The 23,825-nt window shown below is 50.3% G+C and overlaps 1 protein-coding gene across 1 annotated transcript in view; it reads right to left on the bottom strand.

The window, feature by feature from the left end:
- The window catches only part of ITGB5 (integrin subunit beta 5), a 116,043-nt gene that overhangs the window by 24,982 nt on the left and 67,236 nt on the right, over positions 1–23,825 (bottom strand). The window contains exons 9-10 of the mRNA XM_056126814.1: positions 21,929–22,063; positions 11,462–11,891 (exon numbers count right to left, since the gene is read on the bottom strand). Of these exons, the coding sequence (XP_055982789.1) occupies positions 11,462–11,891; positions 21,929–22,063 (565 nt within the window). The remainder of the gene's footprint in view (positions 1–11,461; positions 11,892–21,928; positions 22,064–23,825) is intronic.

The raw sequence follows: 23,825 nt of genomic DNA, 5'->3' as shown, positions 1-23,825 counted from the left end.
GTTCACTTTTCTGCTCCAAGCTGCTGGGTTCTGCATTAAGTCCTTGTGCTTCTGGGGCCGTGGCTGTGCTGGAGAGCCGCTCGTGGGGGGCAACTGGTGACCTCGGTAGGGCGTGAAGGACGGACCGGAACGCCCCCCTTCCCATGAGGTTTTAGTCGCCCCCACACTCCCGGCTCATACCTGCTGTCCACAAGGCGGCACTGGACATTTTGATAGCTTACAGGTCCTTCAAAATTCTAAGAGTTAACACTAATGTGAGCATCTCACCCAAACAATAATAATAATAATACAATAATGAAGATTTTGTTAAGGGGCTGGAGTGATAGTATAGTGGGTAGGGCGTTTGCCTTGCATGCAACCAACCCAAGTTCAATCCCCAGCATCCCATATGGTCCCCCGAGCATTGTCAGAGGTAATTGCTGAGTGCAGAGCCAGGAGTAACCCCTGAGCATCAACAGGTGTGACACCCCCCCAAAAAAAACCCAAAAATCCCCCCTAAAAGATTTTGTTAAGGAGGTGAGGTGGGTTTCAGCTCCGTGTAAGCTCACCTACTGGCCTCACTCCAGAGATTAAGAAATAAGTCTTGAAAGAGATTTACTAGCTGCAAAAATCTGTCAGATACCCACTCATGGCTGAGTCATCTGGGCCACTCAGGAAGGGGATGGGCCCATGCCCACCTCACAAAGCCCCATCAGCCGCTGATTCCCACACTCCAAGTGGCTGCCATGGCCCTGGCCAGACTCCACTGTCTCAGGACAGAGCCTCACCGAGAAATTAACCTGCCCAGAACTCAGGTATGAGGATCTCTGTGACTGCAATCTCCAGGCTTTCTCCGAGCAGGATGAGATACCTCTCCCACCTCCCTGCACTTCTGGAAGCCCCAACAGTTACCTCCACATCCCAAAGCCACAGTCCGGTTAAAAATATAACCCCAACTTCACTGCCCAGTCAAAAAGGATTTCCTGGACCTAGTGTGGCAACAATATCTCCAAACTCTAGAACACTGATGATCCAGTAGTAGCACACCAGATTGGAGGGAATGTAACATAAAAGTCAACCAATCTTGACTAACAAAACATTAATACAGAAGACTTAACTTGTAACCACATCTTAGTAACCCCTCATACAAGATAGAGTGCTTCCATGGTGTTTCTATGGTGCCTTTCTAATCTGTACGCTAATTTACAATTTACACTAATTACACTAATTTACAATTTACACTAATTTTCTTATAAGAAAATATAATTTACAGTTTACACTAATTTACACTAATTTACACTAATTTTCTTATAAGGAAATTTTTTTTATCATTCCATTAAGTATTGGTAACAAATAAAATAAAATAAATTTCTGTGGGCCTGCTATGGGCAGGCTTGAGGAATAATTGGGAAAATGGAGACAATAGTGGAAGGAAGGTGACATGGTGGTGGGATTGGTGTGGGAATATTTAACACCTGGAAGAAATTATCATGAATAACCATGTAAACCAAAGTATTTAAGTGTAGGGGGGATTTTACATATGTAGGCCTCATCTACTTCATGTAAACTCCCAAATATGTTAGCAAAGAATTTAAAAAATTATTAATGACACATAAGGCATATTACCATGAGATCTGGGCTGGAGCGATAGCACAGCGGTAGGGCGTTTGCCTTGCACGCAGCCAACATGGCCGACCCGAGTTCGATTCCTCCGCCCCTCTCGGAGAGCCCGGCAAGCTACCGAGAGTATCTCGCCCGCACGGCAGAGCTGGCAAGCTCCCCGTGACGTATTCGATATGCCAAACACAGTAACAACAAAGTCTCCAATGGAGAAGTTACTGGGCCCGCTCGAGCAAATCGATGAACAACGGGAGGACAGTGAAAGTGACCATGAGATCTAAGTATAAAATATCATTTGATGCAATATACCTTAGATTAAGAGCTGAAAACTCTGTAAATGAGAATAGGTATGCTATTATACTGCATTCAATAGTTTTAATTTCCTTATTTACATAGTTAAAATCATATAGCAATCACAAATTGGCTCTTACTGATTTATTTTCTGATGATTCTATTTGTCATTTATTTAAATTTTCGTGGAGCAAGCAATATAAAGTAAATTTGTTATATGTCTAAGGAGCTATGTTGGGTTGGTAGGGAAACTGGAGACATTGATGGAGGGAAGGTCACACTGGAGTTGGAACACTAAATGCCTGAAACAACTGTTTTATGAACAACTTAGTAAACCACTTTTAGTAAAAATAAATTAACCCAAAAAAGGAAGTGAGAGTTGGGAGAGGGGAGTGAGTGGGAACCTGTGACATTGGTGGAGGGATGCTGGCACTGGTGTAGGGCTTATAAGTGGCACAATGAAGTGTATAAAGTCTGTTACTAACAGCTTTGTGGGCCAGAGCAACAGTACAGTGGGTAGGGAGTTTGCCTTGTACATGGCCGACCTGGGTTTGACCCCCTGACATCCCAAATGGTCCCATGAGTATTGCTAGGAGTAATTCCTGAATGTTGAGCCAGGAGTAACTCCTGAGCATCACTGGGTGTGACCCAAAAAGCAAAAAGCAAACAACAAAAAAAAAAACCCAGCTCTGTAAATCAGAGTCTGAATAAATTTTTTTTCTTCAATATATGGTGAATATAAGAAAAAAATAAAGAAATTACCTCCTTCTTCCACCTGTCTAAAATCCATGAAAGAAAAGTCCAATACATTCTATTGTGCAAAAGAAATTTTGTTAATATGCTAGAAGAAAATGATGCAAAGTCAAAAAAACAAATTAGAATAAAATATTTGTACTATCGGTCATGGTCACAGTCCTCCCGTTGTTCATCAATTTGCTTGAGTGGGCCCAGTAACATCTCCATTTTGAGACTTGTTGTTACTGTGTTTGGCATATCGAATACGTCACGGGGAGCTTGCCAGGCTTTGCCGTGTGGGCGAGATATTCTCAGTAGCTTGCCGGGCTCTCCGAGAGGGGCGGAGGAATTGAACTCGGGTCGGCCATGTTGGCTGCGTGCAAGGCAAACGCCCTACCGCTGTGTTATCACTCCAGCCCCATTTGTACTATAAACAATAAAAAATAAATTTGCCATAAAATAATAGCCACCTTAGCAGGTCCCTGATTCTCACCATGTCCTACAGACCTGGCTTGCTGGGTCATCAGACAAATCCTGAAATAAGCTGGAGAAACTCCTTAGGAAAACAGAGACTAACTGTTCCCCCAAATTTTGGCCAAGATAAAGAAATCTTATTAGGTAAGACTTAGAAAATGTGGGCTAAGTGCTTGGCAATGGTGGTGGGGTGAGGGGTGCCAAGAGGGCTGAATTGGTGATGCAGGAATTTGGGAAACATTTCTTAAACTAATGAAACAAAATTAGGGAACTGTTTATTTACAAGATTTTCTCACTCTGAATCTATAATGAAAAAGTCATAAGCAGAACCAGAGAGATACACAGTGGGTAAGGCACTTGTCTTGCATGTGACAACCAGGATTCAGTCTCCCCACTCCACACGATTCCCTGAGACCCATCAGGAGTGAACCCTGAGCACAGAGCCGAGTAAACCCTGAGTACTGCCAGAAGTGGTCCCCAAACAAAACGAAAGCACAAGCACCTTTGCTAAGCCTATAATCTGTTTTCCCCAAGGAAACAGGTGAAAACCCAGAGTGGACTGGCTGCATAGACTTGGAGCTGCCAGGCACCTCTGTGCATTCACCCGCTGCCAAGCACTGGCCTGGGGCAAGCGCCACGCTAATAAATTGGCCCGTTTCTTTCTGAGGAAACCATCTCTGAATAATCAAAAGGGCGTGAGAACCTCCTGGGCTGAAGCAGCTTTTCCCTGTCACTCAAGGCCAACTTTGCTCTCAGCAATGCACTGACCTGAGAGGTACATTCCTTCAACTTAAGGAGCTGGGGTCGTCACCTGGTCATGATTTGGGCAGGGATGGAAGGTTTGTGGGTAAGAAGGAAAAGAGAGAGGAGGACCCAGAAAGCTGCCCAGGGAAGGAGCAAATTTCCAGCAGGTACATCTATTTCTGAGCAACTAACTTCCAGGCACCAGAACAAAACCACTCTGGGTGGTCAAGTCATGGACAAAAAAAAAAAAAAAGGACCATCCTGGGTAGTCAAGAGTCATGGACACTCGCCCCCAAGAAAAAATAGGACTCCCTCTAACTCCCCCACCCCCTGCATGGAGCAGCAGGTCTCTAGTCAAGAATGTCACCATTTCCAAAGGGAGTGACATTTCCAGGGGCTGGACAGATGATACAGCAGGTAAGTAGCTTGGCTGAGACAGGTTCAACTGCTGGCAGCCATTTAGTCCCTGAACTCAGCCAGGAGTAAGTCCTGAACATGGCTGGGTGTGTCTCCCCTCTGCCCCCACCCCCACTGAAAAATAAATAAAATAAACCAAAAGTGAACAAAACGCTATTGAAGTTTCCTATCCAAAGCGAAGGCTCAACACTCTGGTGTTGAAAACAAAGGTTCTGTTACTTCCATCACACAAGCACCACACCTGAGGCCTCTTGCATTCCCAGTGTATCACGGAACGGATATTTCCCATGTATTATACTATAGAGTCGAAAAAGCCAACACCACCCAACGCAACATGGCTGAAGTCAGAGCTCTAGCATTCTCGAATGGGGCCTGAATAAGATTTCCCTTTGTTTTAAAAGTGCCATTAAGTGGGAAGGGGTTGATAAAGAGCACAGTAGGTAAGATGCTTGCCTTGCATGAAGCTGATCCACCTTCAATCTCCAGCACCCAAGTTCTGCCAGGAGTGATTCCTGAGGGCAGAGCCAGGAGTAAGCCCTGGCACCCCCGGGTATGGCTCTCAAGGCCCAAAACTAACAAAAATAAATAAAACTTGGCTTCTGGTGGCTTTACTTGCATGGTCACTGCAATCTCAAGGAACAAGCCCTGGTCCTCAACCACCTGTGGAGACATCTTTATTAAAGGTGGGTCTAGCATTCCCGCTCTCTGTAGTTACTGACGAATCAAGAGGTTATTGTACAAATTCTGTCTTCAGAGTCCCCACACGCAGAGCAGCCCTTGCTCTAGTGATGGAGATGGAATGCAGCCCGCCTAGCCTTTGCAGACATTGCACTGGTTCTGGACACTATAGGACTGACATCACTAACATGACGTCACTTCCACTCATTTTTTTTTTTAATGATTAGAAGAGAACTGTGGGCGCCCTTTAACTTCCAATCTCCTGTCTATATATGGAAGGAAGGATAGACAAACTGGCCTACTAGATGAAGTAAAATATATGAGGCATCATATCTCACTTCCTGAGATACACTTTTGAGATCTCACAGGCACAAGGTTGAAAGGGTTCTGTTTAAATTCTATGTCCTATTTGACTTACAAAGACTGCAGGAAGGCTGGCCGTGTGCGAATCATCCCATGTGGCTCGTGCAGTCATTTCAAGTGCAGACTGCTGAGAACGCGAGGAGTACTCGAATCCCAGGAAATGTACAGTATATTCTGGGCACAGAAACCAACTACACACCACAACATTTGAGCAATCTGTCATTACACTAAAAACAACTACACAGACCATGTCCGACTTCCCCATTCCATGAGCAGAAGGATGCTCAAGAGTCAACGTTCAAAAAGCAGAGATCCTTGGGCTCGAGCAATAGCACAGCGGGTAGGGCGTTTGCCTTGCACACAGCCAACATGGCCGACACAGGTTCGATTCCCAGCACCCCATATGGTCCCCTGAGCACCGCCAGGAGCAATTCCTGAGTGCATGAACCAGGAGTAACCCCTGAGCACCGCCGGTGTGACCCAAAAAAAGCAAAAAAAAAAAAAAAAAAAAAAGCAGAGATCCTTCCATTGGCCTTCAAAGCTCCTTCTGCAGAAGTGTGGCTGGTTCTCTGCACACAGACCCACTTTCTACATTATGCTGTTTCCAGAAACTCGAGAGAGATGCAACACCCTTGTCCACACAGGCACGTTGACGTGGGCTGACACGCGGCTTCCCGACTTCCATTTGACTTGCTTTATTATGGGTTTGTGTGGCACGCAGCATATTGCCACCCATAATCCCCTGCACCTTCCCTCAGGCCTGTTTCTTGGTGGGGTGGGGTACAGCCTCTCATGGATGGGAAGAGCAGTGAGTTTCTCTGGGATGTCTCCATGGATTCTGACCTTGACTCGCCTCCTCTGGTCGAAGTGCAGGCCACAACCTCACGCTCTCACAGGACATGCTGCCTCAGGAAGGGGTGAGCAAGGCCAAGAGGAGGCTGAGCTTGGCTGCTAGTGAGTCTGAGTCAGCGTCTTTGTGACCAGAGAGGCTGTTGAGAAATGAGACTTCCCTCCCTCAAAACCCCAAATGCCACAGCGGTCCAATCCCTGAACTAGCACACATACCATCTCACAGTGGGACTCCTCCTCCCACACCCTGGGCCAGCCACAGGTGCCAAGAAACGGGTGGGAACAGCTCACGCAGCCCTGGCAGCTTCCCCTGGACAAGCTGCCAGGATTAGGGATAAGCACTGAACGTGGAGTGGCCACACAGACAAACAAGCCCGGGGACTGGTCCTGCCTGCAGCCAGCCCTGCGCAGCAGTCCCCACTGCCGAAACCCACAGGGGAGTCCTGCCAGAAGGAGCAGGGAGCGTCGTGTTTCAACTGCGACTGCTTTTACACCAAAGGGGAGGAGGGCGCTAAGTGCAGGGGGCTGGAAAGAAAGTCAGAATGGTCCCCCGTCGGTGATGTGCTGTGCAAAAGTCACTCAACCCCAAGTGCATCTTGGGATGTAACATACGGAAAAAGGTGTGCTGTAAAACGGCACCAGCCACCAACACTAAGCAGAAACTCAGAAGAAGTGCCCGGAAGGGACCCTTGAAGTGCAGGTGGTGGGTTCCCAGCAGGGCACTGCTTATTCTCTGTGGTGCTGGGGATGGAGCCCAGGTCTCATGCCCACGGCTGAGCCACATCCCTGATCCTGAACCATTTATTTGATTTCTTTCTCCTTGCCAGAATATTCCACACCGGATCATGGTGTCTTGGGGAGATATCCGTCAAAGGTAAACTGACAGAGGGTCCGATCATGTTGCTCACCAAGCGGAACCGGGCACCGGGCACTTGTCACACTCCCCTGGACACTGGGCACTTGTCACACTCCCCTGGGCATGGCCTTCCCGTTGGGCAGAGATAAGGCCTTCTACTGCAAGGACACCAGAAAGATGGTGACTACGCAGGGAGACCTCCAGAAGCCTTGAGCACCTGACACCTTTGACCCCTGATTCTGTAACCACTTCTCCCCAGGTCACAGGGGTCCATGCAGGGGGGTGAGCACTGTGGAGGGAGCACTGGGGCCTTTGGGATGTGGGGAGATCTGAAATGGAAGATTAACTTGGAAGAACTGTGGGTCCTGGCAGGTGAAAAAGAAGCTGCACCTTCACTCAGTGATTAGCAATTCTCTTTCCCAGATGAGGGACTCCTCTGGCTCTGTGTGGGGTTTAGAGAAGGGAATGTGAGAGGAAGGAAGGCGGGCAGGCAGCCCTGATTCCTGCCAGCCCCCACCTGGCCTCTTCACCTGCAGCTTTTCCTGCTCTCAGAAACAAGGGGCGCTGGCCCACTGTCACAGAAGGGCCCCCTGGAAGTGCTGGGGAATCCAATGCAGGGATTTACCAATTCGTAGAGACAGAAAAACTGAGATACGTACCCTCCGCTCTCCAGCCCCTCTCCTCTCCCTCTCTTCTCTCTCCCTCCCTCTCTCTCTCTCTCTCTCTCTCCCTCTCTCCTCTCCCCTCGCCCCCTCTTTCTTTGGTTTGTTTTTGTTTTTGGTTTGCTCAAGAATTACTTCTAGCTCTGTGCTCAGGGTCAGTACTGGAAGTGCTCAGGGACCATATGCCATGCTGGGGATGAACCCAGTTTGCCTGTGTGCATGGCAAACTTATGATCTGCTATACTATCTCTCTAGCTCATAGTATGTTTTTTTTTAAAGATGTAATTAATTTTGTAATTAATTTTGGGAGTTTTGAGCCATATCTGATGGTGCTCAGGGACTATATTGGGGATGCCAGGGATTGAACTTGGGGTAAAAAAAAATACCAGGGGCCAGAGCAATAGTACAGTGGGTAAGGCACTCGCCTTGCAGATGGCCAACCTGGGTTCAACCCCCCACATTCCATAGCGCCCTCTGAACCCTACCAGGAGTGATCCTTAAGCACAAAGCTAAGAGTAAGTCCTGAACACTGCTGAATTTGACCCCCTAGTAAAGGAAGGTAAAGGTAAAGGTAAAGGTAAAGGCCCTCCCGTTGATCGTCGATTTGCTCGAGCGGGCCCAGTAACGTCTCCATTGGAGACTTTGTTGTTACTGTGTCTGGCATATCGAATACTCTCGGTAGCTTGCCGGGCTCTCCGAGAGGGGTGGAGGAATCGAACTCAGGTCGGCCATGTTGGCCGCTCGTAAGGCGAACGCCCTACAAACAAAATCCCCAAACAAAAAAAAATCACCATAAAAGTCAATGCCAGACTCTACCAAAAGCTGCCATGGTGATGTCTCTTCCTATGGCTCTAAGGAGAGTGGGGGGAGCCTGGGCACCCCTCCCCTTGGGGCCAGGGGCCATGCGTGCGAGGGGGCACTCTGCTCCAGTGCCACGCCCCATCCCGGGTCTACCGCTGCAAGCATCCAGTTTCTTATTCCTCACCTCTCTGTTCACAGGAACTCAACGGCTCCAGCTGTCAGCTTCTGATGTTAGCCCTGGCCTGCCTGCTCTGACATGCCCTTTCTGCTCACCCTGCAGAACCAGGCAGATACCCATCAATGGAGAGTCTGACAGAGAAAGAGGTCCCTGTGACATGCTCGCTCTTAAAATCCTGACCCGTCCAACAAGCCTGCTACTCTGACAGTCCTCTGCCCTGGACTTTCTGGACCAATTTGCTTTTGGACACAGTGGTCTAGCCACACCCATGGGTGTGTTCCTACTGGGCTCATGATTGGCCTGGCCCCCAGGCTCACTTGCTGGCCTCCTCAGCTCAGCCACACCATCTGTTTCTTCCACGTGGGGTGAGAGTCGGCCCAGATGACAACTTCCATCTATGCTCTGGTTTGCTCCCTGTGTTTGCATTTCATCTCTCCTCAGCATGTTAGTCCCTCTCAAGGTTGGACCTTCCATTCGGGAGACCCTTCTCAAGGGAGAAACGCTGGACAGCACAGCCCTTGCATGAAGACAACCATGGTGCTAACGGCAGTGCAGAGATAAGGACGAAGGACCCATCGAGAGGGACTCAGTCCAGGAATCTCATCAGAATCCACTCCCGGGTGGGAGCTGTTAGCTTGTCATTTGACTGGAATCCACGTAAAACCCTACGTTCTCAGACATGCCACAATAACAACTTGCTTAGGCTATTACTCAATCCAAAGCCAAAGACACACCAAAAACTCACCCTCAAAAAAGCAGAAGCTTCAAGAGAATCCTGAAAAGAATGTGATACAGCCATCAAGACTCCAAGGCTTTTGTGACAATACCCAGAACAGCTTTTCTGTTAGCAGAGAATGCCAGGATAAAGCCCCTCTATAAAGGCACACGGGACTCACTGTCCAACTATACCTCCAAGAGGGGCTTCATCCCCCTCTTTGAGAAATCCATGTTCTCCCTTGAAGGTGTATCCCTTTCTCTTCCTTCACATTTCTCTGTGTAAAATTCTTTAAATAAAACTGGAGCGATAGCACAGCGGGAGGGCATTTGCCTTGCACGCAGCCAACATTGCCGACCCGAGTTCGATTCCTCCACCCCTCTCGGAGAGCCCGGCAAGCTACCGAGAGTATCTCGCCCGCACGGCAGAGCCTGGCAAGCTCCCCGTGACGTACTCGATATGCCAAACACAGTAACAACAAAGTCTCCAGTGGAGACGTTACTGGGCCCGCTCGAGCAAATCGATGAACAATGGGAGGACAGTGACAGTGACAGTGACTTTAAAAAATAATTCAAGACCTAAATAAGCTCAATCGCATAATGTGACTGTTTCATAGAATAAGACAAAGACAACAGAACTATTGCTAGGATGTGTGCTCAGGAGTGGGATGTCCTAATCATAGGAGAAATAATGTTGTCCTAAGGCAAAGTGACAGGGAACACACTTAGTTCTGAAAACTGCACTTAGCACAAGGCAGAGTTCTCCTCCAAGGAGACCAGAGCATTGAATCTGGTAAAAGATGAAAATAGAGAAACAAGATAGTTTTCACTTCATATGAGGTCCTGGGTTTGATCCCCAGCACCTCCCCTCCAAAATAACATTTCACTTGATAGGCTGTCAAGCGTGAGAGGAAGTCTAAAGGCAAACCAACAGGTAGAAGTTACTCTGAGAACCAACTCTCTGTTCAATATACAGAGGAATTTGCATGCCATCCTACAGGAAGCTGAGTGCTGCCCCCACAGGTGCCCGTGGCCTACTCATGGCAATGACTTTGTATGGTCAAGGGACTTTGTGGTACATTGAAGCTAAGAATCTTAAGATGGGGTGACCCACCTGGATCACCCTGTTGGGCCAATACGAGTGCAAGGATTCTTTTGTTTTTTGTTTTTGCTTTTTTTGGGGTGATACCTGGTAGTGCTCAGGGTCACTCCTGGCTCTGTGCTCAGGGGTCACTCCTGGCGATGCTTGGGGGACCATATGGGATGTCGGGAATGGAACATGGGTCAGCTGCAAGGCAAGCTCCCTACCTGCTGCACTGTCTCTCTCCCTCTAAGAGGGAGGCGGGTGATCACAGGAGAGGTGCCCACCATTGGAGGTGGGAGTCCAGGGTGATGTGAGAAAGCTATGTCGCGGCCTGGAGGAAGGGGCCGTAAGCCAAGGAATACAGGTGGTTCCTAGAAACCAGGGAACAGACCAGGACCAGAAAAGATGCTCTCTACTAATGCAGCCCTGACGACACCTGGGTTTTATCTATGTTGGGGTACTAGGAAGCAAACCCAGGCCTCAAGCTGAGACACACACTTTATGACTGAACTAGACCCCCAGCATGACCCCTGACTTTTATCTTATTTTTTTGGAGAAGGTGTTAGGGAATGTTTAGGTCATGGCAGGCAGTGCACAAGGGGTAGGCAGTTGCCTTGGACGGGGCTGATTCTGGCACCAGAGAGTCTCCTGAGCACTCCCAGGAGATCTACCCCTTGTGCTATCTCTCTGGCCTTAGACACCCGAATTTCAGCCTAAGGAAGTCCTATTCTGACTTCTCCCTTCCAGAACCGCGGTGAAATACATGATGTCTGATGAGGGTTCGACTGGCTCCAGGAGCCCCTGTCCCAGGAGACGCCTCAGGAACCCAGGCGGGCTGGGCAGGGTAGACCCAGAGCTGCCAAGCCTGAGTGACCTTGCCCCACGCCGGTGCTTCCGTGGGAGGCTGACCTGCCGTGGGGCCAGGCTCGCCTTCACCGCTCCCAGGAGCACCGTGGCCGGGAGCCGAGGGCGTGCTCCCGCGGGGTGGGGGGGGGGGAGGGCGGCTGGGGACCTACCTGAGCAGAGGACGCCCCTGTTCCGGGCGCAGGAGAAGTTGTCGCACTCGCAGAAGGGCCCGTAGATCTTCCCGAACTCGCTCTCGAAGCAGGAGCACTGGTTGCAGCTGCACTCGCCGCGCCCGCTGCACAGCGGCTTGCCCTCCGCCTCGCGGCACAGGTTCTGGAACACTCTGGGGCTCTCGCCTTCCTGGCACTCGCACCTGGTGCCCAGGTGGCTGGGGTTGCACTCGCACAGGCCGCACACGTAGGTCCCGTTCCCGCTGCACCGGGCGCTGTCGGGTTCGGGCCGGGAGCTGCAGCCGCACCTGCAGTTGTAGGTGACGCCCACCTCCAGGCTGTCTCGGAAGCCCACGGGCCGCAGGGTGAATCTCTGCTCCGCGGGCCGGCTCGGGCAGCTCCGCGCCTCCACGGACACCTCGAAGGACGCCTGGGCAGGAGGGAGAGAGGGACACGGTGGGCACGGCGAGTTGGGGCTTTGCCCTGGTCTCTCCGACCCCGGGCGTGGCCAAGGACGACTGCTCAGAGCTGAGCCTCTCCGTCCACGCAGGGGGCAGGGCCACTGCAGGGGCCCCGGAGGAGGAGGAGGGCGTAGGTGTCCACAAGCCTTGATCTTAGTTCGTGCCCATTCACGATCTCTTTATTTTCATTTTATTGGCTTTTGGGCCACATGTGGCTGCACGCAGGGCGTAGGGTCACCCAGCAGGCGGTGCTCAGGGAGCCATACGTGGTGCCCAGGAGGACCAAACTGGGGTTGGCCACAGGCAAGGTGGCCACCTCAACCCCTAGGCGTCTCTTTGGCTCATTCTCTCTTATTATTTATATTTGTGTTTTGGGCCACACCCAGCAGGGCTCAGGGCTTAATCCTGACTCTGTGCTCAGGGATCACTCCTGGCAGTGGGGGGGATTGAACCTTGGCCAACCACATGAAAGGTGAGTGCCTCATCTCGCTGTACTATCTCCACATCCACTCGCATTTATTTATATTTGGGTTTGGGGGTCACACCCAATGGTGCTCAGGGGCTATTTTTGAGGTTCTGTGCTCAGGACTGACCACTGGTGGTGCTCGGAACACTGCATATGGGGCAGGGGACAGCCCAGGTCAGCTGCCAGCAAGGTAAGAGCCATAACCCCTGTCCTATCTCTCTGTCCCACCACAGTCACTGTCTCTTGAAATCAGCACAGCCCTGGATGAGGTGAGAAGGTGAAAAGACACCAGTTGTCCCTCTCCTTCCACCTCCATCCTGTTCTCTTCCCTCAGTTTGAAAGCGATTCACAGAATGTAGGATAATAACATTGGTGTGTCCTTACTCCCAGGCCGCAGAGGGCTTAGGTTTATTGGGTTACACCCATCACAGTGCTCCCAAGGCACGCCCGTTCCTCTGTGTTTGTCTTTAACCTCTCCTCTGTGCTCTGCTTCCCCAATTGGTCAATTGTCTTTATTCCCAAATCAGACTGTTGATTTGTATTTGTAAGTGAAATACTGCTCTACTCCTTCCCTTATGTCCTTTTGCAAAGTTTACTTCAGAGCAGTGTCCTTTTTTTGTATAGACACAGAAAGACAGTTAATGCTATGCTTTTGTAACTAGGGAGTTAACTGACTCTGAATGATACTCACTCCTGGGCATCTGTTTTCTCAACTTGAGCCTCAGTTGCCCTTACTTCCTTGCACCCCAAAAGCAGGGTCCCGATAAGGGACTGAATGGACCCAGGGCAAGCTGTGAGCTACCCTGGCATGGAAATGAGCCAGGCCAAGCACCATAATACTTAACTATAAGTTAACAGCATGGTCATAGGCAAATTCTGTCATGATCCAAGGAGTAACAACTGGATTAGGACCCTGCTAGGGTTAGGAAAGACTAATCTGACCTGTACACTGTAGTCTGAGATCTATAGGGAGATGTCCCCAGGAGAGCCACCCTACAAGCTTAATGTATCTCTAACTGTGTCCACACAAAATGACTAATATTAAGAAGTAGAATTAAGATGAATGTTTAAATGGTTATTGGAAGAAGGAGAGGAGAAACCCCTAGGTGGTTTTAAGCCCTGGAGCAGAGCTCCTGGCTGCAGGCGATCAGGAAGCGTTTTCATATGCTGACTGTGCTACAGGACCTAGGTGGTTACTACCTGGAATGCTTGGAGTTTGAACAGGAGACTAAGGCCACAAGATGGAGCACAGAGAGACGAGCATGGGGGGACAAGAGGAGACGGGAATGAGGGGCAGTGTGAGGCTGGAAGGGGAGCTGAGACGGGAACAGGCATGTGGGGAGAACAGAATAAATGGCAAGGTATCACCAACAGCCTGGTGGCTCTGTTCCCTCCTTCCTGCGTATGTTGGCAGCAGCTGCAGGCCGAGGTGGGAAAGTGGCCATGACCACAGAACGCACGTGGCAGGTGAGAGAGAATGCCACCGCAGCCAATCACTTATTTATTTTTGATTACACACAAATATTTGCTGGCACTTCCACCACCCTGACCCTGGAAGAACCTTTTCTGCCCTACCTGGAGGAGGGTTGAGAGAACTGAGTTTGCTAAGCAGGGCCAAGGGGGGCTGCGAGGGGGCTTGGGGACAGAGCAGGAGGGGAGCAGGGGCTCTGTGTATGCCTGAAATTCATGTGTGTGTGTGTGGGGGGGGGGCAATACTCAGTGGTGCTCCTGGGTTTGTGCTTAGACAGCACTCCTGCTGGGGGTCGGGGACTAGGGTCTGCCACATGTAAGACATGCACCTTAACTCCTGTACTTTTTCTCCACCCCCAAAATAAGATTATTAACAGTACTATAAATCATGGTGCTGCAATAATTTATTTTTTTTTTAAGACAAGCATTAGGGGTTGGAGAGATAGTATGGTAGGGAGGGCATTTGCCTTACACACGACTAACCCAGGTTCAATTCCCAGCACCTCATATGGTTTCCCAAGCACTGCCAGGAGTAATTCCTGAATGCAGAGTCAGAAATAACCCCAGAGCATGGCCGGGTGTGGCCCCAAACCCCTGTATAAATAAACAGGCAGCCATCAATGACTTTACTTAGCATCTGTAGGTAATATTGTGATTTTTTTGGAGAGCAGCAAACATACTTTTTCCTAAGTATCCTGCAGCTCTCCAGTCCTCTGGAATTCTCCCTAAATATGAATGGCTGCCCCTCCCCCACCCTGGATTCCATGACATCAGGGACACCCAGGGGAGAGGGAGGGCATGAGAGGCAGAGCCAAAGGCTTTTAATGGATGGGAAAGGTCCTGCTGAGCAGGGAAAGAATTCCCTCCCCCTGCCCTGCCTGCCTGTGCTAGGAGAGAAGGACCAGGGTTAGAGATTCCCATCCCCCATCTGTCTGGGTCAGGACAGTGAGGGGACCTCGCTGACCCAGCCAGGCCCTGTGCAGGGAGGCCAGGATGGGTGGACCCCTCAGCCACCATGCTCCCACTGGGTCCAGCAAAGCACTTCAGGACCAGCAAGCTGGACTGCCCCTCCCCCATCATTCAGAGTCCATCTCGCCAAGGGCTCAGGAAAGAATGGGGGAGGCTGGAGCGGTAGGAATGAACTTCTCTTCCTGGTCACGGCCACTCCAAGGCCCTCCAAGTCCTGCCGACTTTCCTGACACATGGGCACAGCTGCTCCCTCCTCTCCCTGTCCTCATTGGGATGCTCAGGCACCCCCATGGGCTGCTGTCCCAACCCACCATTTCAAAGGGACCCCCAAGGCCCCCATCTCATCAAACCCAGGGCTGTGCAGATGCCAAGTCTACAGGCGCTTGGGGAACAAAGCACAGATGGTGGGCAATGGGGCACAGAGCCCCCGAGGAGGGCTGGGAGTGGGGAGCACCGTGGGAACCCGTGCCCCATCAGTGGGGCCTTTGTCCCAGGCCGGCGCTCCATACAGGCTGGCCACTTGCATACTGATATGTCCCTGGGGCCAGGCTGTCCAACCATGCCTCTCCTTCAGATCTACAGAGGGGAAGTTCAGGATAAAAACAAACCAGAGGGTGAACCATTTGGGGCTCTCAGGGTTGGACTTATGGAGCAGAGGCAGAGAGATAGCACAGGGGTGAAAGGGTGCATGGCCAACCCGGGTTCCATTCCCGGCACCCCAGATGGTCTCCTGAGTCTGGCCAGGGTGATCCCTGAGCACAGAGCCAGGGTAGGCCCTGGGAACTGCTGGGAGTAGCTTCCAAACCAAAACAATAAAAATAAAAACTATGTGATCTAAGAAGCACTGAGGACACCCAGGGCCACCCTCCTGCATCCTGGGACACAGATCTCAGAACCCCAAAACTTGGACCCACGCAAGGAAGTAACTGCCAACCTCTGCTGTCCCCAGAGCCTCCAGCAGAAGCTTGAGTTAGGAAATGAGACATGTCCGCTGCCCTCCAGCCAGACCCCGAGGTCTCGTAGCTATCTGCCCAGGACAGGGGGTCTGTGGCACTCCCTGTCCCTCTGCCTGCCTCCCCACCAGCCCCGACTCCAAGGAACCCAACTCAGCTGCCAAGTACCTGGCCAGGGCCCACGGCTGGGCACACTTGCCCTGCCCTCCCAGAGTGCCTCCTGCAAACTAACGAGGCTCAGCCCACCCTGCTCACCATTCCAACTCACCCCCTCAGCAAAAAGGTGGGGTGGGTCTTTGTCCCCTTTCAGCCTCTTCTAGCACCAGCTCTGTGCTCTGACCCACCCTCCAGGGGGCTGGGGGCAGGGGCACATGGGGAGGCATACAGGGGTGGGGTAGGCCAGTCTGCAGCACACTCAGCACTGCGGCCTCCTCATTCCCCACCCTTGCTTGGCCCTGGGGTAATGTGAGGAGGGACAAGCCCACACAGGAAGCAGCCAGCCACAGCCCCAGCTCGGCCTGAAGCTCTAAAGACAGACAAGGCTGAGAGGAGGGCCAGCTGTTGGCTGAACCACACTGGCCCTGGGTGGAAGGTTACCACCCCACCAGCAAGAACAAGTTGGGGGGAGCCCCCCAAATCTCATATATTGAGGGGACCTTTTTTCATTGAGTCACTGTGAGAGACAGTTACAAAGTTTTCATGTTTGGGTTTCAGTCAATGATCGAACACCCATCCCTCCACCAGTGCACATTTTCCATCACCACTGTCCCCAGTATCCACCCCCTCCCTTATCTCTCCCCTCCCCCTGCCTTTATGGCAGACAGTTTCCCGGTACTCTCTCTACGTTGCGGCATTATGGTTTGTAATACAGACACTGAGAGGCCACCATGTTTGAGGACACCCTTGTTTGGATGGGGTGTGGGTGCTGGGCTGTGTCTGGGACTCTGTGCTTGAGGCTGGCTCCTAGTGGTGCTGAGGGGACTTTGCAGTGCCAGGGATCAAACCTGGGGCTCTCAGGTGCAAAGCATGACTCCAGCCCTTCTGAGACAAAGGCCTATGCTTATTTTGTTTTCTTTTGGGGTGATGGGGAGGCGCACAGCTGTCGTCAGGGATCACTCCTGGATGCCTTTGGGGATCATATGTGGTGCCTGGGATCAAACCTAGGTTAGCTATGTGCAAGCCAAGTGCCTGGCCTTGCACTAGCTCTCCGGCGGTCTCAATGTTTGTCTTAATGCTGTCTGTCCTGTTGAAATTCTGAATGAAGGACTGACCTCTTGTGCCCAGGACAAAGCAGGCAAGGGCACTGTGTTTGGACACATGAGGGGCCAGTGATCTAGGCAGAAAGCACAGCACACAGCCCTGGCAGGCCTCAGGACTGGGTCCTTGCACAAAAAGGTGACAGGATGGACCAGTGAGAAGCAACCAGGAGCCAGAGGCAGAGTTCACTGCTGCGTGACACCGCTGTGGCCCTTGGGGCCCCGGGAGCCCAGCCTTCCCAAGGTGAAGAGAGCACCAGGTTCTTTCCCCTGCTCTCCCAAATATACTCCGACCATCTGAGCACAGGTTAAAGTTTTCACTTTGGGGTGGGGCTGGGGGAAGCCACATCATTCTGCTGTCCGTACCATGCCCCCCAATCTGCCTGAGGTAGCCCAGCAAAGACAGAATCTGTGCACAGAGCCCTCACTTATGTAGCAATGAGCCCACCTTGAACTTCTTTAAAACTTTCACTTCCGAAGAGCAGGGACTGGGGTTGGAGAGACAGTACTGAGACAGTGAGTAGGATACTGGCCTTGCACTCAGCTGACTGGGGTTCAATCCCCAGCATCCTCTCTGTGTCCCCAGGCTTGCCAGGAGTAATTCCGGAGTGCAGAGTCAGAAGCAACCACTGAGCATCGCCAGGGTGGCCCCCAAAATACAACCAAAGTGCAGGGACAGAAGAGGAGCACTGAGGCTTTCAGGGAGAACCCCACCCTCCTGCCCAGAGCTTCCCTTTTCTCCCATTCAACAGGAAGATCAAGTCTACCTCCCCCTTGCTGAGGATGCTGTGGAGACCTCACCATGGTTTGGGGCATTTTACAAGGTTCTGGGAAATGGAAATTCCTGTTATTCCTGCCCTGTAAGGAAGGATGACCAGTGAGATTGATGTAGGCAGGTAGATAGGGAAAGGCCCTCAGCAACAAAATTTAGGTCAACAGAATTTTTGAGAGGAAAATCCCAAAATTGGTCCACCATGTGGATACATAAAACAGACCTGATAAGACCTTCAGCAGATCCTGAAGGAGTCTCCACAGCACCCTCCCCATGAAGTTCCTCAAACCCTTGGACCTCCTTTAATCTGATCAAAATGTGATCCAGCCCAGAACTTCCGGATCAAGACAACCCAAAAAGGAGCCTATGAAGACACCTTGAACAAAGGAAGGGCGCACATATGCTGCCTGAGGCCAGGTGCAGCTTGCACCCACCAGGCCGAGCACATGCGGTGCCTGAGCACATGTGTCACCCACATCTCCCCTCTTGAGATATGTACTTTTGTGCTTTTCTATCTAATGCTGGGGTGTTTAGGGGCTCTCTCCGCCCTTGAAGAAGCCCGCATTCTCTCTTGGGTGTGTTACTCTGTCTCTCTTATTCTCCACTCTTTCCTACTTCCTCTCCCTCCTTCCCTTCAAAACACCCTCCAAATAAAATCTGTTTTACTTCATTGCTTGTCTACTCCTGAAATTCTTTTCTGTGAGCGAGATAAGAACCTAGTAACCCTGGGTCCCAGGTGGCAGATGCGGATCAGAAGAAGGTGACCGTCTTTTTTCTTCCCAACTCATGTGAGCCACCTGTGGGGTCCACCAACATCAAGATGACCTGGTTTGCTCCAGGAAGACATTGGTCCGAGGAGGGAGGAGGCTGGAGCCCAACTGCCCTGCAGAAGGCCTGGGTGCGCTCCTCAGCACTGCAAGGTCTCCTGAGCTTGCAGCTGGGCATGGCCCACTCAGCACTGTGGACGGGGCCCCCCCCCCACAGATGGAGTTTGGCTTTCAAGCCCATTGCTTATCAGCCGGGCAACCTCGGGCAGGTTAGCACACCCCAAATCTCAGGCACCCCATCCCCATCTGAACCACGGGACCCAGATGTGCTGAGGGCACCTCATACACCATGTCCCTTGCTTTCTGTAGTCACCTTTGCTCAGGGCTGAGCTCTCTGACATGTAGGAGCATATTCAGGGACACCCACAGAGCAGATAAGGAGGCAACAGGGAGCAGGTGTGAGCCAGGGATCTGAACTTGATTGAACTTTACTTCTCATGGGACAAGTAGATTAATTATGGGATTCACAGATTTAATTACCGTCTGGGTTATTAAAGGAATTCTTTGGGCCTGGTATTTTTCCCCTCCTCTATCAACAAGAACAACATATCCTCCTCTCAGGGACTAGGAGAGGACACAGGACTGACTGTCTAGCTTGTTTCCGGTCCCTCGCAAGACACTGATTGCGTTTCCCTCTTGGATTCAAGAGGGATCCCAATATTCTTGAAACGATTTCCCCCTTTTCACTGATGGCAATCAACAAAGGCTTCAGTTTCTTATGCCACTGACCACCCACCCCCACCCCACAAATTAAATTTATGCTATAATTATCTACAAATTCAGTTCCTTTGATCTTTTGTGTTTCTAGATAATCCATCAGTTATCACTTGTCTTCTAAAACAAAATATATTGAAAACAGAATACCAGAAGCCAAAAAAGAAATAAAGGAAGGATGGAAGGAAGGAAGGAAGGAAGGAAGGAAGGAAGGAAGGAAGGAAGAGAGGGAGAGAGGAGGAGAGCAGGGAAAGGACCGAAGAAATAGTGCAGATTAAGGTTTAACCTGGCTGACCCTGACTTGATCCTGCACCCATATGATCCTCTGAGCTCTGCCAAGAGCACTTCCTTTGCACAGAGTCAACAGTAAGCCCTGAACACTGCTGAGTGTCTTCAAAAACAAAAGGGGTCAGAGTGATAAGGAGTTTGCCTTGCAGGAATGATTCCTGAGTGCAGAGCCAGGAGGAACCCCTGAGCATTGCTGGGTGTAGCCCCAAAACAGCAACAAAAAACCCAAAACAAACAAATAAAACAAAATTCTAGAAGCAAGCTGACTCATACAACAGGAGTTAAACCATTATCTCCAGGTTTCAAAATAATCCCCTAATGCAGCCTGATTTGGCTTTTTTTTTAAAGCAACTCCGTTTATTCACATTAAGCCTTTGAGAATCTGTCATATCCCTTCTTTTAAAAATATCACACCAAATTTTATTTATTCTATTAACAGTCTAACCAAATGTAAGATATTAATCCTGATGATTTTAATCTGGCTCAGTTTTGAGAACTATCTTTAAACCATGGTTTTCCTATTTCATAAGAGTATTTGTTTCCTACAGTTTTGTATCCTTCCTACATTTGACAAGAGGTTTCCATTAGTTCAACTCAAGTTAGTAGTGAACACAAACAGACTGGTGGTAATGGAACCTCGGCGAAGTTTTCCCTCCCTCTGATATGACCAACAAGTCATATTCACCTACAGCTCTGCCTCATGAGCTGTCAGTAGCCCATGTGATGTGTCTTATTTCACTGGGATGCTGTGAGGTCCTGGCCGGAGCCGAGCTGGTGTCTGTCTGCACCCAACACGAGGTCCCTGCCCCTCCTCCTGGCTCCGTGGTGCCTGTTTCTCTAGGCAGAGTTCCTTCATCAGCAGGCTCCCGGATATCCGCCCCAAACAATCCATGCTAGACCTACAGAATCTACTTATACTATAACTAGAAAAGAAAATTCTGGTTTTATTTATCTGTATCCTTACATTTTTCATAACTGTCTATTTATTTCCCTACTTTTTAAAGTTACATGTTTTAAAGTCAGCTGTTCTCAGGGCTTACTCCTGGCTGCTTCCAAGGGATCATATGTGGCACCAGAGAGAATGAGGGTTGGCAAGGCAAATGCCTTCACCTCTATAACTGTCTGATCAGTTATTTGCCTGGTCAGATATAACAGTCTCTTTAAACTCTATGACGACTATGAGGCTTTCATTTTAAAAATCATCCGTACTGCTTATCATTATAATGTATTGAAATAAAATATATTATAAAATCAAACTAGCATTAAAAATAAAACATCATTGGAAGTGCCTTTTGGCAGAGGAAGAGCGGTGTTAGGAAACATGCCCAGTAGTGCTCAGAAGCTACTCCTGGCTCCATGCTCAGGGGTCACTCCTGGTGGTACTTGGGGGACTGTATGTGGTGCCGGGGATTGAATTCAAGTAAGAGGGAAGCAAGGCAAATGCCTCGACCTCTGTTTCATGTCTCTAGCACTGCAATCACATTCTGGTAAGAGTGGAAGAGAACTCTGCCCCAGTGCAGTTCTCTTTCCTGAGCACTGAAGCCAGGTGTGAGTCTCCAAGTCTGCAGGGGCCAGCTCTCTTCACGACTCCTCCTGTCTCCGAGCCAGGCTTCCCTCTAGCCTTAGGTCTTCAGGTTGGTCCACATCTCTCTGTGCGAGGTGTCTGATCCCTACTGGATTCTCTTCCTTCAGACCAGGCCTCACTGCCTCCCGTGGTGCAGCGGCAGCGCCCATCCAACGTGCCTGTCTGACGTGCCTGTCTGACGCAAGAGGCCCGCAAGAGGCCCCGTCACACCTCCTAGCGGGCAGAGAGGGCGGGGTCAGTGGCTCAACTCAGCTTCCAGCCCCTTCTCCCTCCTGCTTTCAGCCTGCCCAGAGGGCTGCCAACTGGAGCTTTTCTTCTTCTTCTTCTTCTTTTTTTTAATTTTGGTCTTTGGGACATACCTAGCAGTGCTCAGGGCTTATTCCTGACTTTGCACTCAGGGGTCACTCCTGGCAGAGTTTGGGGGATATGCAGTGCCAGGGATTGAACCCGGGTTGCCCACAGCAAAGCAAGAGCCTTAACCTCCAAACTGTCTCTCAGCCCCCCTCTTCCTTAACCTCTGAACTATCTCTCAGCCCCTCTCCCCCGATGGAGCTTTTTAACTAGAACCAAACTTCACAAAGACCCCTAGGATGCAGACTTGGAAGAGAGAACATACAAACATTTCTGTGCGAACCATAAGATCTCAAAACCAGGCAGTGACGACCAACAGCTGCACATGCTGTATAAACGAAGAGTGAGAACTTACTGTGTCCCCGATCTTCAGCCCCTCACACTTCCTCTGACCAGGGTAGGATACGCCGTCCTGGCAGGTCGCAGTGAAGAAGAGGTTCAGGTCCTCAGGCTGGTCCCACACTGACAATTCCACCTTGGACCGGATGCTCTGGGTGGAGGGAGGAGGAGCCAGAAGCATTAAGTCTTGATCTGGGCCTGGTCTCTGCCCACCAGGCTCCCTCTCCACCCACAAATCTCAACCCAAAGCAAGAGCCAGTGGTTGGGCTCACTGCCTCTCCCTCACCCCATCTTCCTCCCACGCCACCCCCTCTTGCCAGACTGGCCTGGGATCTCCCTCTGAGCCCAGAATTCTGATAACATTCCACCTGCCCAAGCAATGGCATGTGCTTCACATGGTGTCCCTGCCCGATATCCGTCCATCACCAGCTTTCATCCCCACCCTCAGCTTCAGACAGAAGCTCCCCAGATTTTGCCACTTGCTCTCCAGACTTTGAAGATCTCAACACACTCCTGGAGTCACATTCCTTTGCTCAAAAGCCCATTTTCATTCTTCCCTTCGCCCTGCCATTATTACTGTTTTGTCTTGTTTTGGGGTCCTATCCAGCTGGCTTCAGGGCCTGTGCTCAGGAATGAATTCTGGCAGTGCTTGGGGGACCATATGGTATTAGGGATCAAGCTAGGGTCAGCTGCAATAAGGCAAGCACCTTAACCCCTGTGCTCTCCCTCACCCCATCCTTTAACCCCTATCATCCTTCAGAATCAGCTCAGCAGCCACTTTTTCCGAGATCCACTATCACTGCCTCTACCCAGCTACATCCCCTCCTGAGTAAGGTTGGTGTGCCCCACAGTGCAACATTTGAAACCAGAACACTTCTACGTGGAGTGTGTTCTTAAGACAGCAAATAACCAAGTCAGAACGAACCATCAGAACAGAGAACTGTGGGCTGGGGAGGGACTAAGGAATACTCGTTGAGGGAAGTTGACATTGGTGGTGGGATTGGTATTGAAGTATTATGTGACTATGCCTAAAATTCAACTATCAATAATTTTGTAAATCACAGCTATTTCATTAAAAAATGAAAGCATGATTTTATAAAAAAGAAGAAAAAAAGCTGAAAATACCAAGTGTTGGAAGGGATGTGGAGCAGCCAGGATCCTCAGCCCTGTGATGGGAATGGGCGCACGCCCTCAAGAGGCCCGTTAGGTGGGAGTGCAGTGTGTACACCGGCCAAAGAGCCACGTGTTGACAGCGATATGTCATCATAACTACACAGCAACAACAGGTTTCTCGTATGTTACTGCATGTTCACCTCATTGATTGCCATGGACACAGACGGCACAAAGGAGAAGGAAGGAATCTCGCAGATGCAACACTGTCCAAAGAGCCAGACAGCAGAGGCATGTGGACTGTATGATTCCATTTTGATGAAATTCAAATTCCTGCCAGCAATGGTCTCCTTGGGAGGCGTTCTGGACAAGGGCACCGAGGGCTTAGAGTGTGAAGAATGTTCTGGCTTTTGGCCAGGCTTCTGGATATTCAGGAACATTCAATTTGAGAAGAGTTTGTGTATGTCTATTACTTAGTTAAAAAACAAAACAAAACTGTTAGAGGGGTCACAGATGTGGCTCCGTGGTAGAGCACATGCCGTCATGTCTGTGGCCCTGAGTTTGACCCCTAATACTATTAACTGCTGAGTGTGGCCCTGACCCTCCAGAACCACTAGCTGTGACCCCAAGCACCACCACAAGAGACACACAAACTCAAGTGCCAAGGAAAATCTTTAAGGAGTATATTCTTTGGAGAATCTGGGTTATCCTTTGACCTCTTTGAAGCTCAGTGAAGTAATCAGCGATTAGCTGGTACTTAGAGGCCATGTTTGACACTAAATACATTGAGGCTAGCAGGAGGG

This window comes from Sorex fumeus, unplaced genomic scaffold (assembly GCF_029834395.1).
Source record: "Sorex fumeus unplaced genomic scaffold, SorFum_2.1 ptg000063l, whole genome shotgun sequence".
In the NCBI taxonomy this organism is placed as follows: Eukaryota; Metazoa; Chordata; class Mammalia; order Eulipotyphla; family Soricidae; genus Sorex; species Sorex fumeus.
Note: the sequence above shows the minus strand (reverse complement) of the source record. Positions and strands in the feature narration are given on the sequence as shown.